At 40.9% G+C, this 16654-nt stretch overlaps 1 protein-coding gene across 14 annotated transcripts in view; it reads right to left on the bottom strand.

Moving 5' to 3' along the window:
- The window catches only part of FARP1 (FERM, ARH/RhoGEF and pleckstrin domain protein 1), a 188097-nt gene that overhangs the window by 57410 nt on the left and 114033 nt on the right, over nucleotides 1–16654 (bottom strand). For all 14 annotated transcript variants that reach the window (XM_083437656.1, XM_083437664.1, XM_083437660.1 and 11 more), the window contains exons 4-10: nucleotides 14142–14184; nucleotides 10938–11016; nucleotides 8889–8986; nucleotides 7212–7326; nucleotides 6019–6166; nucleotides 5433–5528; nucleotides 2827–2990 (exon numbers count right to left, since the gene is read on the bottom strand). In XM_083437656.1, coding sequence (XP_083293782.1) covers nucleotides 2827–2990; nucleotides 5433–5528; nucleotides 6019–6166; nucleotides 7212–7326; nucleotides 8889–8986; nucleotides 10938–11016; nucleotides 14142–14184 — 743 coding nt within the window. The remainder of the gene's footprint in view (nucleotides 1–2826; nucleotides 2991–5432; nucleotides 5529–6018; nucleotides 6167–7211; nucleotides 7327–8888; nucleotides 8987–10937; nucleotides 11017–14141; nucleotides 14185–16654) is intronic.

Raw genomic sequence — 16654 nt, forward strand, 5'->3', positions numbered from 1 at the left:
AGCATAAACGGCCACCGCAAATTACATGCTTGGGAAACTGCATCCCTCAGCTATCCTGAAAATAAGCATGAAAAGCTTGGTATGCAGAGGAAACATCACACAGAACTCAAGAGGTCGAGATAAATGGGAAGGCAACATATGTGATGAGCCACAGAGCTGAGACAGCAAAAGAAACAGAGCAAATCCCAATTCTGGTGCATTTCTCTCAACTTAATTTATCTAGGTCATAATGTAATTAAAAAAGCAACTGGAATATAAAAAGTCAATCTTTTTATATGCCACATATGACAGGGGTCAGCAAACATTTTCAGCAGGGGGCCGGTCCACTGTCCCTCAGACCTTGTGGGGGCCAAGACTATATTTTGAAGAGAGAGAAAAACGAATGAATTCCTATGTCCCACAAATAACCCGGAGATGCATTTTAAATAAAAGGACACATTCTACTCATGTAAAAACACACTGATTCCGGGACAGTCGGCGGCCTGGATTTAGGAGCCGATTGGGCTAGATCCAGCCCCTGGGCCTTAGTTTGCCTACCCATGACATATGGCGTATAAACTCTCCTTGATAAATATAATAAATTTAAATCCCCACATTCCATCACCCAATTGAAGCTCAACCCTAAAAAGGAAGTCTAAACATATATATGAGAAGGAAATGGCTTTTTATGTAATGTAGTTGATAAATAAACTTCCACAGAGAAGCTTATGTTAATCTGTTGGAGTAAAACCAGTAAAATATCGCAGTACCCTAAATACTGCCCCTCCCCCACAAAGCAATTCAATATTATACAATAACAACCAAATATGGATGAAATCATATTGTCATATAATCTTTGATAATGTGCTTAACAATATTCTGCCAACTGGGTGACCTGTAGATGTTTTAGACTACAACTCCCACCACCCATGACAACTGGTCGTGCTGGCTGGGGCTGATGGGAACTGTAGTCAAAAACATCCAAAAACAGGCCTGTGAAGGCTGTTTTATGACACACACTGTTGAAGACTGCAAGGCAGTAAGATTTCACTCAGACATCATAGAACCCTTCACAAAGCATTACACATCTTTCATTGTCACATTTGATTAATTTTATCATTTATTTATTTATTGAGTTTCTTAATCCGGCTATTTTAAAAAAATGATTGTATCTTTCTGCCAACTCAAAATCACTTTTCTATTATTTTCATATGTTCATCGTTCTGTCTTCTCTGGTTCAAAACAGATGGGTTATGTTTCAGGCACTTTATTGAGGACCAAAAATTTATTGCCAAATTCGCTCCGGTGGAATTTCTCCTTTTCCTACAACCGGGCAATTACAATACTGACAGCTATTAGGAGGTATTATACTTTCTAATTTTGTCAAGTGAGCAGCAGTCACCTGGTTGCCTTTTACAGCCAATAATGTCCATGTGTAGGTGGTGGCCTACCTTTTTAATCACATCATAGCATTATCTCCTGTGCCTTTCACTTTGCTCAGCATCAGAATTTTCCTATCCGCTGCTGCCAAAACTGTGTCCCAATTCCTCTCCAAAAGTATCTCTGGTATCATATATTTGAGGTGCTAGCTTGGGTGTTCCCCTGGGTCAGTGCCTCCTTAAGACTGGGGCTGAGGCCTAGAATCCATGAAATGAACGTAATTTCCTAACAGGCCTCAGATATTTTGTTAATTACTATGCTGGTTCCAGGGTACAGGGCTCCCTGCTTAGCTGAAACTGGCTGTAGGGGAGACCACCTAGGAACATTATGTATGCCACCGTAATATTCTACAATGGGCTTTTTATATTTAAGAAATAATTCCTCAGTATGGGCAACCCTTTGCAGGTATTCTCAGCCTTAATCCACACTCAGAGACAACTGAAGGGCTGTGATGCCTCACTATCATAAACAACGTCTACTTGATTCCACAAGAAGACAGAGAAATCACCAGGTGCATCTCAATGTCACTTTTAACCCCACCTGCAAATTTCTCAACATTTCCCTTCCCCTAGCATTCATTTCATCAAGCCGAGAATGACAAAAACTGGGCCTGATGTGCACTGTTAAACTGAACATTAAATTATAGGTGCTGCCATTTTGTGATGTGGCTCTCTCTGTGTTCATGCACATACGCATTAGTACTCAGGAAGACAGAATACATGATGCCTTAATGAAGTCTACAGTCCTCAGTCCGAAACTGTTCAGTATAGAAATGTTAAGTGCAAGCTCAACCATGGAAAATAAACACGGTGGTACCTTGGGTTAAAACACTTTGCATTACAGACTCCACTAACCTGGAAGTAGTACCTCCGGTTAAGAACTGTACCTCAACTGTACCTCAGGTTGAGAACAGAAATCGCGGGGCGGGGCGGCAGCAGGAGGCCCCATTAGCTAAAGTGGTACCTCAGGTAAAGAATGGTTTCACGTTAAGAACAGACCTCCGGAACGAATTAAGTTCGTAACCAGAGGTACCACTGTACATTTGCCTCTCTTTCAGTAATTCTGTCAATACATAATGCTCCTATTCCAACAAACCATGGATTGTGGCAATGGGAACTCACAACAAACTCAAGCACTCTCTCTTTCCTTTATGGCTTTAGCAAATATTTCCTGGTTTATTTCCTGTCTACAAACTTGGAGGGAGTTTTGTATGGAGCCTTTAAACTAGAGTTTCTGGGGTTGGATGTCAGAGAAGGAGGGAAGAGGGTGTGCTCAAGTTTATTGCTTGTTTCCATTGCACCAAACTATGGTTTGCTGGAGAGCATTATGTCCGATCTGAGCCAGTACCTCAGGGTGGGTGAGCACACTTTTCTCTGGATTACTGTAGCAAAGTAAAGTATATTTTACCTGAACCTAAAGGATGAACCTCTGGTAAAGAGAACAGGTTTAGGCTTTGGTTTAGGCTCCTCAAATAATCTGAAGAAGGCATGGTGCTCTACACAGATCTTCCAAAAGGCTTTGCAAAAATCCCGACTGGCCATCAGGAATTCTAGGGTGTCCTGGAAGGAACTCTGAAAGATAATGATGGGAGATTTAACAGTGGAAGGAGAGTGAACATCGTCCAAGTGCAAATGTGGACATTTCCCTCCACTTTCATCTAAACCAACTTCTTGAATAAAACGCAACACATTTCCATTAGAATGTAAAAAAGGACATTTATATTGCATAAAATTAAAGCAAGCAATAACACTGATCCCTTTATTTTTAGAATTATTTATTTTAAGAATGATATGGCTTTTGAATCTACTCAGCATCTACTATGCTTTCCTACACCATACAGTACCTAGACAGAAAAGGACCCTACTGAGAGGCTGAACTATTCATTTTGTTAGCCAGTGTGGTGTAGTGGTTAAGAATGGTAGTCTTGTAATCTGGTGAACCGGGTTCGCGTCTCCGCTCCTCCACATGCAGCTGCTGGGTGACCTTGGGCTAGTCACACTTCTCTGAAGTCTCTCAGCCCCACTCACCTCACAGAGTGTTTGTTGTGGGGGAGGAAGGGAAAGGTGAATGATAGCCGCTTTGAAACTCCTTCGGGTAGTGATAAAGCGGGATATCAAATCCAAACTCTTCTTTGTTTTGTAGAATGTAAAACAAGGCAGGTGGTTAGCTCAATTGGTTAGAGCGTGGTGCAAATAATGCCAAGGTTGCAGGTTTGATCCCTGTAAGGACCAGCTGCATATTCCTGTATTGCAGAGGGTTAAACTAGACAATGCTCAAGGTTTCTTCCAACCCTATGATTGTATGATAATGGAACGTAACTTTCCTGAAAAGTCGTTATAATGGAATATTATGAAGCCCTCCACCTATATCAACATGACTATCTGTTTCCCTAAAGTAATCATTTCTCTTGCTGACCCACTTCATCTGCCTTAAAGCATTTAATGCCAGCATCAAAACATTCATTTTGTGAATGCTACAAGAGAAGTGACAGGCAATATTTTAGAATGGTGAGAGCTTCCTAAGTAATCACAGCTGACTGGAAACAAGAATCTGCTGAACTGTCAGTTCCCGATATTCAAATCTAAGAGATAAGACACTAGCTTCCACTCATGTGGTAGGACTGTACCATTTTGGACCACAGGTTTGGGGGTGGGGGACTCGCATGACTAAACAATTCCTCCCACACAGAAAATTAGTTTTCAGGGTTCTAGCCAAGAATCCTCCTGACATCTAGTTTTTCCATGCAGATACATTTCCAATTAAGGCTTATTTAAGTCCTCACCTGTACTCTGAAGTGGCACAGCCCAAAATGCAGGTTTACCAGTTCAGTGAGAACTAGGACTAAGCCTAGTGAACAGAACAGAGTATTTGGAGGTAGTCAATTGTTACGTTATTCCCTAGGGAGATCACCAAAAGAGGAAAGGATAACATACACCGGAATCTGGTAGGCAGAATTGGAGGCTGATATATAGTGACTTTCCAGGGCTTGACTTTCATAGCCAAGCTGAGATTTAAACCTGGATGTCATGAAGAGCAAGTAGAATCCCTACAATATAGAAATAACAATAATAATTTATTAATGTGTCCTTTTGTCTTAATGATGCTCCTTTTAGAATGTTGGATTATTTTGATTGTTGTTAGCCACCCTGAGCCCGGCTTTGGCTGGGGAGGGCGGGTTAAATAAAATTTATTATTATTATTCTACGCTGGAGCGGCAATATTCTCTCATCTCACTTCCTACCTCTGCTCACCCTTCCCCCAATCCATTTTACCATCTTCACTGACTCATTCCTTTCATATTTTATGACCTCTTCCATCAATTCTCTTCTGAATTTACCATTGGTGAAGAAGAAGAAGAAGAAGAAGAAGAAGAAGAAGAAGAAGAAGAAGAAAAAGAAGAAAAAGAAGAAGAGTTTGGATTTGATATCCCGCCTTTCACTCCCTTTAAGGAGTCTCAAAGCGGCTAACATTCTCCTTTCCCTTCCTCCCCCACAACAAACACTCTGTGAGGTGAGTGGGGCTGAGAGACTGTGACTGGCCCAAGGTCACCCAGCAGCTGCATGTGGAGGAGCAGGGAATCGAACCCGGTTACCCAGATTACGTGACTACCGCTCTTAACCACTACACCACACTGGCTCTCTCATTGGTGGCCTATTTCCAAACCAGGGTACATTTTGTAAGAGGTACTACCGGCAACTGGTTTAATGGAGCAATTTGAGGGAAGAGGAACACCCAAGATCAGTTTGAGATGGAGGCAAGCTCAGCAGCTATGATTGGACTAGCACAGAAAAGGGGTGTCCCAAATGAAGTCAGCAGCTGTCAGGGTGGGAAAAACAAATGTTCATTTCCTATGTCACAGTTCAGAATTGGGCAAGGTATAAGCTCGCAACTTTATGCACAGATAAAGGTGGTTTAAAGAATCCAGTATGATTAAGCTGAATGGAAATAATACATTTTATGCTTTCGTCAGGCATCTGCCACTTCAAATTGCCTTGCGCGTTCCAGAGACTTACGTTTGCATCTGGCCTCAACTTAATAAGAAAACGCTTCCTCTTAAAGCTCAGTTTTCGAACTTTAGCCCAGTTGAAGGCATTGATTTTGGTGTGGCCCTGAATATGAAGAAGAACGGAAAAGAAAAGGTATGAATACGTTTCTTCCCCCAAAACAGGCATTCATTCATCTGCAAAATTGATTTTCAAAACTAACAAAAGGTGCAGTTCACTACACTCAAACTATTTTAATTTAGTCTGCCTGCTTAGCTGCCTAAAACAAATAAGGCAGTTCCGCTTTCAGTGGCACAATAAAGGAAACTGAATATAATGACCTATTTCCACTTTCTGCTCAACTAGGCAATTATCAGTGCCAGCCTAACTACCATAGAGTTAAGTACCTTAAAGCCTTAGCTACCTTAAGGCTTTAACATCTAATAATCATCTGCAATGGAGCAACTGCCCTAGGGCTTCCACATGGAAGGAGCCATCTCTACACTGGCAAACAGTTACTATAGGGTACTAGCAGACTGGATCTCACAAGATAGCAGTTATGAGCTGACTCCTTCTCATTCGCAGTCTAGACTGAACTGTGATTAGAGCTTCTCACCTGAAACACCAGAATGCCTGTATGGGCAACTGCCAGGTTTATCTTAGTTCCTTCCCTGTCCTTGGCTGGATGCAATCGGATTCCATACATTTCCAAACGACGGGCAATCTCAAGCAGCTGGAAATCTGATTCTGCTGGTGTCTGTCCACTGAAGGAATGATAATTGATTTTACACAGGACAAAGAAGGTTTAAAAGAACCGTTAGAGCTTTTCACAGCAGATGTTGTTTCCTGCTCAGACTTGCATACAGAGTCGCTGTGAAACAGACCCTAGCACCAATTTGATGGCTTGAAAGACCTAGTACAAATAAATTTCATATCTATTGCATGTCCTTGCATGCTTTGTGACTATCTGCTGGAGCAACAACTGGCACACTAGACTGTGACCGCTAATATTTTAAACACTCAAAGAGTAGTTTCAGGTGTACCAGTGAAGCAAAATGAAGACATGCAAACTTCTCACACTTCCTGTTCCTCTACAACACAACTTTGTGCATCGTCTCAAACCTGGAATCTCCCATTTAGGAAATGAACCATTTCCCAATGGTGATAAACAAGATTTCCCATTGGCAATCGAATACGATTTTGTGGTTTATGTTGTAAATAAATTCTTCCCCCGCAAAAGGTGATGGGTTTCTACTATACCCAAACACCTCTGTGAACTCCCAGAGAAAAATTGCACCATGGTTTGTTAAGTTTTGACACACGCAAGTAGTTAAAACAACACAAAAGGTTTTGGGTGGCTCTATTCACAAACTGGATAAATAAATGTAAAACAAAAGAAGAAACGAGTAAGCTGAGGAAAAACAGAGACTCGCCTTTTTTCCTTTGTGTCCTACTCCAGAGTCTAGTTTTTGTGCTTTCTACTACACAGGTACTTATACATCAGACATTGTCTTTCTCTCTTTAATTTTTCAACCATCCCCAAAACCACTTCTGCAATGCCTTACTGGAACGCAAAACTTTCTGCCGTTTGTTATCACCTCTGCCCTCTTTCTCTACTCTGTTATGAAGCCCTGTCTTCTCCTCAAACCTTTCTGCTGGTTTTCTTAGATTATAAATCCTAAGGACAGAAGTTTTGCTTAATAAGACAACAGCCCTAAGAATAAAACTAAAATAAATAATAATAAAAAAATAAAATAAAAAACCAGCACTAAGAATGCCATTACTTAAGCATCAAATAGTAATACTTACATGTGATTACGATGAAATTCCATGATTTTGTCTTCTAATGCTTCTTGCTGAGGTATATACTTGTTCTTTGCTAAGTGTTCACGATCAATGGTTTCATCAAAATCCCCAATCTCAGCTAGGGAGAGAGGGGAGAAAGTGCACTCAATAGATGAAATGTATGAGGCAGTCTATTCCAATGCATGTTTATTTATCAGTCTACTGAGTTCAATAGGATGCACTCTTAAGTTGTATGGATGCTTATTCTCGAGGTGGAAGGAACATAAAATCCTGAAAGATGCAGTGAGCAGTGAATAACAGAGCACTGTACTTGTGGTCCTGAACATTTCATGCAAAGGACCGAAAACAGGGAGGAAGGACACTGAGCTGTAGGGTCTGCTGTCAATTAGCAAGGATCCATTGGGATCAAACCACAGCAGTGAGATTTCTGAGGGTTCAGCAAATTACACAAGCTCCTCTTGAAAACATGCAGCATTTTCCAGCGTATCACAAAGCATGCTGTTCTTTACAGCTGCTTTTCTCAAAAGGCCTGTTTTCCTTCCGTTACAGGACTTCTGTGGGAATAGTAGATGGCAATGTGATGCCCAAAGTAGAAAATCCAGAGGGTGACACCCCAAACAGCAGTTAAACTATGATAATAAATGAAAGAATTGATAATTGGGTGCCTTGTGACAACAGCCTCACCCTGTCTGCTGGTCTGCAATTCTATCCCTACGAGTTTCATCTTACTCGGATGACACATATGAGACAGGACAGGGAAGATTTGGCACAGTAGATGATAACTAGTTAGAGATACTCTGGAGAGAAAATGCACTGAGAAATGCAGAAACTTTGATGAAGAAAAATAGTGGCATGTGGCTCTCACTGTAGTTCTCTTTCAGGCATTTTTGCTGGCGCATGTCACATTTACACTAATGAGGAAAGACGTGTATAAGGTTCTAGTCACACATAGGAGAGCACAGAAAACCACACGCAGGCCCATCAAAACCATATGAAGGTAAACACAATAGAAAATGCCTCACTACAGATACCACCATGAATTAGCTGCTAATCTAGCAGACAAATTGTGAAGGGCAAATTCTACCTGCGCTAACTGAAAGTGAATACAGTGGTACCTCGGGTTACATACGCTTCATGTTACATACGCTTCAGGTTACAGACTCCGCTAACCCAGAAATAGTGCTTCAGGTTAAGAACTTTGCTTCAGGATGAGAACAGAAATTGTGCTCTGGTGGCGCGGCTGCAGCAGGAGGTGCTTCAGGTTAAGAACAGTTTCAGGTTAAGTAAAGACCTCCGGAACGAATTAAGTACTTAACCCGAGGTACCACTGTACTCTAAATCCCACCAGGTGTGTGTGTGTGTGATATCTACGTGTGTGTGTGTTATTTATTAATCCCATTTCCATTATACACATTCCAGTGGCAAAGAATATTGAAAGAAACAAGCAAATAGCAATTCCTTCCTGCTTCCATTTTCGCCAGAGTATTTTGAAACAACCTGAAGAAAATGGATGCAACTCAGATACAAGCCCAATGTATCTTTGTGAACATACATTTATGGATACAGCAACTGACCTTAATCTATTGAAAATATATTCATAAGTCAGTATTCTACCTGGGCAACAAGCACCTTACTCTTCAAAATGCAGGAAGGGTTTGGAGATGAGCAAGTTTTACTTACACTGTACGATGTGTGAGATTAAGAGAGCAGCACTGGTGTCGTTACAGGTTAGTCTTCCTTGTGCTAAATCCTGCTTTACCTGCAGTGCAAATAAGTACCTGAAAGCACAAAAAGAAAAAGCAGTGGAGGAATTAACAAGGCTTCCTTGGAGTGGCAAGGACATCTGTGAAATCGAAATGTTAACAAGGGGAGATTTAGCAACGATCCCTTCCACTTCGCAAACAAGAGATAACTGCAAAATAATGTAGTGGTTGTACAGTCTTCATTGAATTAATTCTCACCTTTGGAATTATGGGTGTCTGAAATATAAACACTCTCTGAATTTCCTGAACTTGCAACTAGTAAAACAACAATTGTCAGCGAAGTATAGTGGTTTGATTAGGGCCTGGAGTCAAATCTCCGTTTAGTTATGACGTTCACACGGCAATTTCAGGCCATTCGCCACCTCTCAGCCTAAACTACCTCACAGGGCTGTTGTGAAGACAGAGCAGAACCATGTACAACACCACAAGCTTCCGGGACGAGTGGGGAGAGGCAAGATAGGTAATAAATAAATCTAGTTGTTGCAGGAATTTCACATTTTTAACCACCAAATGATATCCCCGCCTCTTTTAAAACAAACTCATAAGCTATGTAGGCTAACAATTGCACCAGAAAACATTATATCCTATTTATGTTGGATATAGGGCTTTTTTTAAAAAAGGAAAGAAAAAAGAAACAAAAACTCTACCAAGTGCTTAAGGCACTGTTAGATTGCAGTTTGGCTGACTTATTAAACTAATTTCTTTTTTTTTTTTAAGTTTAGCATTGCATAAGAGCGTGGCCACTCTCTCTGAAATTTCCACCACATTTTTCTTATTCAGAGAGCAAGTGAGAGCTATCTTCTCAGAAGAGGGTATCAGATTAGTCTGGTCTTTGATTTTGATTTTTTTAAAGAACCTGTGCTGCCCTATGTTCCATCTGCTAGTTTCTTCCAGAACTTTCAGGGGTTGCCTATACCTGAAAACCAGCATATTAAAAAAGCAAATGAATAAATGAATAACGAGTATTTTCCATTCACTGTTCTTCCTTTTAATATTTGCTCCAGGGCCTTGCCTGCTACTTGAGATAAGCTTCCAGGACTGTTGTTACCTGCCTTGATTGTTTTTCAGGAATATAAACAGTATTCTCCACCCATAATCCTACCACCACCAACCCTTCTTACTAAGAAGCGGGAAATCATGGAGGGAGGGAAATCAGATGAAACAGAAAAAGTGATGCTAAAACTTCAAAGAGGTGCAGATAAGTAAGAGCAATTAAAACTACTAATATGCAATGATGGTTCAAAGGTCTATAGTACTGAAACTCAGCATTTGGCAGTAGTAGCAGCTCGCTATAATGCTAGGAGAATTTGAAACAGTAAAACCCTCCCGCTAAAGTATGTCATTTACATATTCACTAGAGGTGCACACCCTAAAGATTATACAGTTATAATCCTGTACACACACAAAAACTCTTTCCCCCAATTTTAAAATAGAAAACTCAATACAGAACTGGAATACAGAAAAGCGCAACTAAACTTGTAGGAGGAGGGAGATGTTTATACCTACAACTTGGGCCAGATACTGATTCCATGGTCTCTCAGAACTGGAGAGGACAAATAGGCACCAAAATATAGTGTGAAGACCACAGGTGCCCTATAGCCCTTCCACATGAATCATATGTCTACAGCATGTGGGTGTCATGGAAACTGCAGTTACAATGGACAGCCCACACATTTACAGAGGCATCCAAAATGTCACTGAAAGCTGAAGCCACAAATGGCATCCTGCTGGCAATCTAGGAAAAAAGAGGTCTCTAGGCCCTTTCCTTGCTATACCAGCCAGTGGCCCCATCCAGATTAATGTCAGACCAGGCACTGGAATCCAATTCAAAATGAACTCCTAACCCCCTGTCATAATCTGGTTTATTTTTTTTCTTCATTCAGCAGTACATCTACATGCATGCTTCAAGCAGCTGTCAATCCCCTCCTTTAATGAACGACAAATGAAAACGGATGGCAGTACTGACCTTGTTAACTCCTCTTGCAGTTGAGCATGATCAGGCGGGAAGAATTTCACCACAAATTTTAGAATCACATGCTTAGGCCCTAGGGGGAAGAAAAGGGGGATGGGTGAGAAGAAACCTAAAATTCTGAATTACCGTATTTTTTGCTCTGTAAGACTCACTTTTTCCCTCCTAAAAAGTAAGGGGAAATGTGTGTGCGTCTTATGGAGCGAATGCAGGCTTCGCAGCTATCCCAGAAGCCAGAACAGCAAGAGGGATTGCTCCTTTCACTGCGCAGTGATCCCTCTTGCTGTTCTGGTTTCTGAGATTCAGAATATTTTTTTTTTCTTGTTTTCTTCCTCCAAAAACCAGGTGCATCTTTTGGTCCAGTGCGTCTTATAGAGCGAAAAATGCAGTAAGTAGTTTCCTCCTGCTCACACAAACACCTCTGTCTGAACTCAGGTGTGACTAGTACCCATCAACCACAATTACCATTGGACACCCATTCACTTTGAGCCAAGACTTATTTTGCCAAAATAATAGCACAAAGACAGCTCTCAACATTTTTCTGATCCTTGCGGATCAGAATGGCCACTGGCAAGTGTGTGCTGCTGTGTTAAGAACATAAAAAGTTGCCTTATACTCCCAGTCTGTTGGCCCATCTAGCTCCTAAACCTAGTGCCCTTCCAGAACGCTTTTGATTACACTCCCATTAGTCCCAGCCAGAACCACGATTCTCCTTTCCTCACAGCATGACAATGCAGCAATCTCAGACCAGAACTCCAAGCCTGAAAGCCCTTTTATTTTTAATAAAACTAAAGGCAGTGTGGACATTTGTGGTCAGATGAGCTCTACGTCCGCTTTCAACCACATAATAAAACAATGCCTAATAGTGTCCCCCTTCCCCACACTTCTTCAATTATGGTTCCCATTGCCCGATTAAATGCGGAAGCTGACCGACCCATGATGGTGTGAGTATCCCACAATAATTTCTTTAGAACTATGTCTAGGGTTCTTCAAACCTGGATTCCAAATGGGAAGGTGTCATCTCTGTAGCTGACACTGCAGAAAGCTATAGAACCTACGTGCTTCATGGCACCAATTTATTTGAAATATGCAGGCAGCTGCGAAATGTGGTGATTGCGCATAGGCTTCTTGAGCAGCCTGTAAGATCATATTCTTGCTACCAGCGACATACAACTCATGATTAATGCAGTGTTGTGCAACTGTTATGCTTTATGTATGTTAAGAACACAATACTGGTTTGTGTTTCGAAAATTGAAGGGTCAGGTTTATCCCACCATACTGTCTTATGTATGTTTCTGTACTTTATGTTGTATTGTTGATGCTGATTATTTGTATGCAATTATATTGTTATACTGGGGAAAAAGAAAGGCCTCAATGAAGATGTGATTTTTAAAAAATACTCTTCCTTAAAGGAATAATTCACTACATGTGGGGAATGCTGGGTGTATGTGTGGGAACAGTAACAAAATGCAACAACTGACAACTGAAGTGTATATAGCCACCTTATCTGCCAGTGGTGTAGCGTGGGTTGTCAGCACCCGGGGCAAGGCAAGTAATTTGCGCCCCCTAGAGTGAGTGAGCCAGGTAGGGGCAGAGAGCTGAGAGTGCGAGCGCGCCCCCCCAGATGTTGCGCCCGGTGTGGCCGGGCCCCCCCCTGCACCCCCCACGCTTCGCCACTGTTATCTGCAAAGGTAAGTTCTTAAGGACTGCAGACATAAATTCCAAAACTTGTCTAGCTTCTAACCTTCTTTCTGAAACCACCCCTTGTGACTTGCTGCAATGTTCTGAAGAAAGAGAGAAGTGAGCAAGCACAGATGAACGGGAGTAAGCCAATGGTTTCAATCATTATAGCATATTCTTTTTCAAAGCCACATTGACAGGCTTTGAACCAGGAGAAACTAATTCAATATAAATTAATTCAAGGTGTAAGTCCGCATTCACGTCCATCTAGCCTGTTATGCAACTGGCAAATAAAGCTGCCAGTGGCTACTGTCAGAACCTAATTTGGATAAGCAGTCTGCTGAAAAAAATCGTAAAGTTCTGCTAGAAAGGTAGCATATAAAACACTTCACCACCACAAAGTCAAAACAATACACGGCATTCGAAAGGAACTAGTAGTCCCCTGATCCAGTTCAAGTAAACTATGGTCTGTACTGTTAAGGAAAATGGTTTGATTTCCTGAAATGGGAATGTTTACTTATGTTGAATTGCCATGTATTTTTAGCTTGGGGTTTTTCCTTTGACAGTAGCTCTCGTGCAACTGGCTGACAGTGAGAGAGGCATTCTATTCTGTTGTGACTGTTATTCCTGTAACTGTTGTTTGACTGTTTTTCTCTCTGTGTGTGTGTGTGTGTGTGTGTGAGGAGAATGGCTGCTGAGAGAGACTTCTCAGGATACTGCTGAGGACAGTGTGTGTTAGTGTGATCTGTGTATGCACACAAACACACCATGGACTGGATACTTTTCCCTGGATCTGTCCTGTATGTGTAGCGAGAGGTGAGAGTGCACCTTGCTTAGCTTGTCCTGCCTCCAACATTCCTGGACTTCCACATAGGGGTACAATATCTGAACAGGACCTGCATATATAAAGTCCAATTACTGTATACCTACTTTGCATGCTCAGCAGCCCAGATACAATCTTGGCACTGACCATGCAATCAGGGCCTACACATGTTGAATTATACATACATAGGCCCTATCAGAATGCTACCACCTGAGCGTCCATGGAAGAAGGTGGGTAAAAAGAGACGTCATGCTCTTGCTCTCCACCAAATATTGGAAAGAGCTGAGTTGTTTATGGATTCACGCTTGTCTTATCTATATGAAGCAAACTGTCGGTACATACTTCTTCTTTTTAAAATTTTATTCATTTTTCTTTTTCATTCATTACCTACATCTCAGTTTCTTAACAAATATTATATAGTCCTCCCTCCCTCCTCTCCAGGGCTTCCCTCAACTTCCGCTTCTGGTTTGTTTCTCTTTTCACCCACTTTGCTACCTCCTAACAGAAAAAGTTATTAATAACACATAACATCAAGCCTAAAAACCTCAGAATAAAAGTAGATACACTGTAATATTTCACTATTTTCTAAACATTTTCTAATACTAATAATGTGAATGCTTAGTTAAATCCTGCCATCAAGTCTATTGACTTTCTTTGTTTCTGCAAATATAATATAAATGGTTCCCATTCTTACGTACTTCTGATCTGTTTCACGATAGGTTTCAAAAGATCCAACCATACCTAGGGGAAGGAGGGAGAAATACACACGATCATCTCTGCAAATATAGCAACGCGGTGTAGATAACTAAATTATTTGATACAGCATGCAGCAGTCTTCACCACATTTTAACAGCCAGCCAGTCACCCAGCACACATTTTTCTGCTTTCAGATTCCTCTTTCTCTGCCAAGGGAAACTAAAAGCCTAAATCGCCATTAAACCTCAACCAGAGGGCCCTGAAGTGTATGTAACAAGAAGCATTCAAAAATTTAAAGACCATGGCAAAACCTCAACTAGTAGTGGAATGAACAGTCACAAAAACCTCCCATTGAAAAATGGGACAAGGCTGTTAAACTACTTAATGCTGTGAGGGTGGTACAGCTGCTACTCTCCTGTAGCTCTATTCCATGCTTCTTAGGTAATTTGGGAATACAGAAAGCACACACAAAGGGTGAGGATCATGGCAGTGTTAGACACCCAGAGTAGTGACCAAAGAGAAAAGCTAAATGATCTTATCCCTCCATTGTGGCTTCTGCCACTCTGATCAGTCCCTGGGCTGGGTAGCTTGCTGGTTGGCCAGTCAATTAGATGCATAGCTTACACAAGCTGGTTCTAGCCTTCCTTGTTGCAGGAGGCAAGTAGAGAGCTGTGCCATTAAAATACTCATGGGGAAATATGACTATTAGTCATGATAGCTATATGACTAAGTGGAAGTATGCCTTTGAACACCAGTCCTGGGGGCAGACTATCAGAGAGGGCTACTGCATCTGGTTGGTCACTGAGGAAAACAGCATGGGACCTTTGGCTTGATGCAGCAGGGCTCTTATGTGAATTCCTCTGCTATCAAAGTAGCATCCAATAATTCCATAGGGAGAGTAGTAAACATGCAGCATTCATAATATAAAGGCTATTTGGCCTGAGCAACATTTGATGCTTCCACAAATTCCTGGTGCATGAATGAAAGCTGAACACACCTGGAAAGTTAAGATACAGGTGAAGCTGACCATCTTTACAAAACAGATAACAGGTTCAGGGTTCAGGGAGTAACCCCCACTGAATTCAATGGGACTATCTTCTGAGCAGACGTGCACAGGACTGTGATATCAATAACATGTCATATTAATATTAATAGAATATACTATGCTTGGTTGGGTTTAGATGCAACTTTTATATCATAATCCAATACTTGTCTACTCAAAAGTAAGTCACAGTAGCTTACTCCCAGATAAAGAGGTATAGGGCTGCAGCATTAAATGAGAATGCATTTATTTAAAAATAAATAAACATATAAAATATGTTTCTTACAAAAAGGAAATTTACCTTTCTCCTGGAAATGAACTATTTAAAAAATAGGCTTTAGAAAGAATTACAGGTGACTCTTTGGGGATAGTACGTAAAGCCAAAAATCACATACAATAAAAACACATGGGGTTCCGCCCCCTTTCCCTTTTATTTTTTTCAAATTTTGCAAAGTATGTAGTAAAGCTGAATGCGCCGAAGTTAAATGCACATAAGCTGCGAGTTACCTGTACGCATATTTGTTAAGTGTGACCTTGAGCAGCTGTAAATTATGCAAAGGCAAAACTCATTCCCAGTGTCCTTGTTATAGAAGCATAGCCCCAGGAGCCACATTTGAAGAAAACCCAAAAAACCTGAGAAATATTTAAATTATTCAGTCCCCCCCATTTTTATATTATTAAAGAGCTAAAATAGCAATTTAACAAAGCCATTTTTCATTTCAAGGTTCTTTTCTTAAGCACATGAAAATGTATAAATAATTCCTTTGAGATGCAATTTGAAAAGCAAGCTTTTTTAAAAACCGTATTTTTGCTAGCCAATAAAAACCTTTAAAGCGCTGGTCATTTATTTGTTAGCAACATCTTAATGTTTGACGGCATTCCATTAACTCTACATCTTGTTTTTTTAGCTTCACATTTGGCACAGTGAAGAATGTTGTGCACTGCCAATTTCCTAAAGAAAATGAGTAACTAAGCTACAAATGACTGGGCATCCTGAACAGGAGGAGGTAACTGTGCCTTGTTATTTTTCGCACAGAGATTACAACTGGAAATGGGTAAGAAGCAACTCAGGTCAGACTCTCCTTGCCAGCAATATGTGAATTTATCCCAGTCAAAAGGGTAGTATAGGAAGCCATTGCCAAGCTACAATAGGTGGTCCAATTTTTCTACCAATACTCTGCTAGCAGAGATAAACCAATGAATGGACAAAACAAATGCCATTTACTGGAACGTGGTTTGGACAAAGATATTGCAGATTATATGGAGACTATTCAACATTCATCATCTATATATAAAGACAGCAGCTTTCTTGTTTTAACCAACCTTTTTTTTTAAAAAAAAAACCTTCTGATAGAGCTTATGATTCTGTTATGCTAAAAACAACTCTGTACACAAATTACCATATTTTTCGCCCTATAGGAAGCAGAATTCCCCCTCCAAAAATGAAGGGAAAATGTGTGTGCGTCCTATGGG

Source organism: Podarcis tiliguerta, assembly GCF_965153285.1.
Source record: "Podarcis tiliguerta genome assembly, chromosome: 4".
Taxonomy (NCBI): Eukaryota; Metazoa; Chordata; class Lepidosauria; order Squamata; family Lacertidae; genus Podarcis; species Podarcis tiliguerta.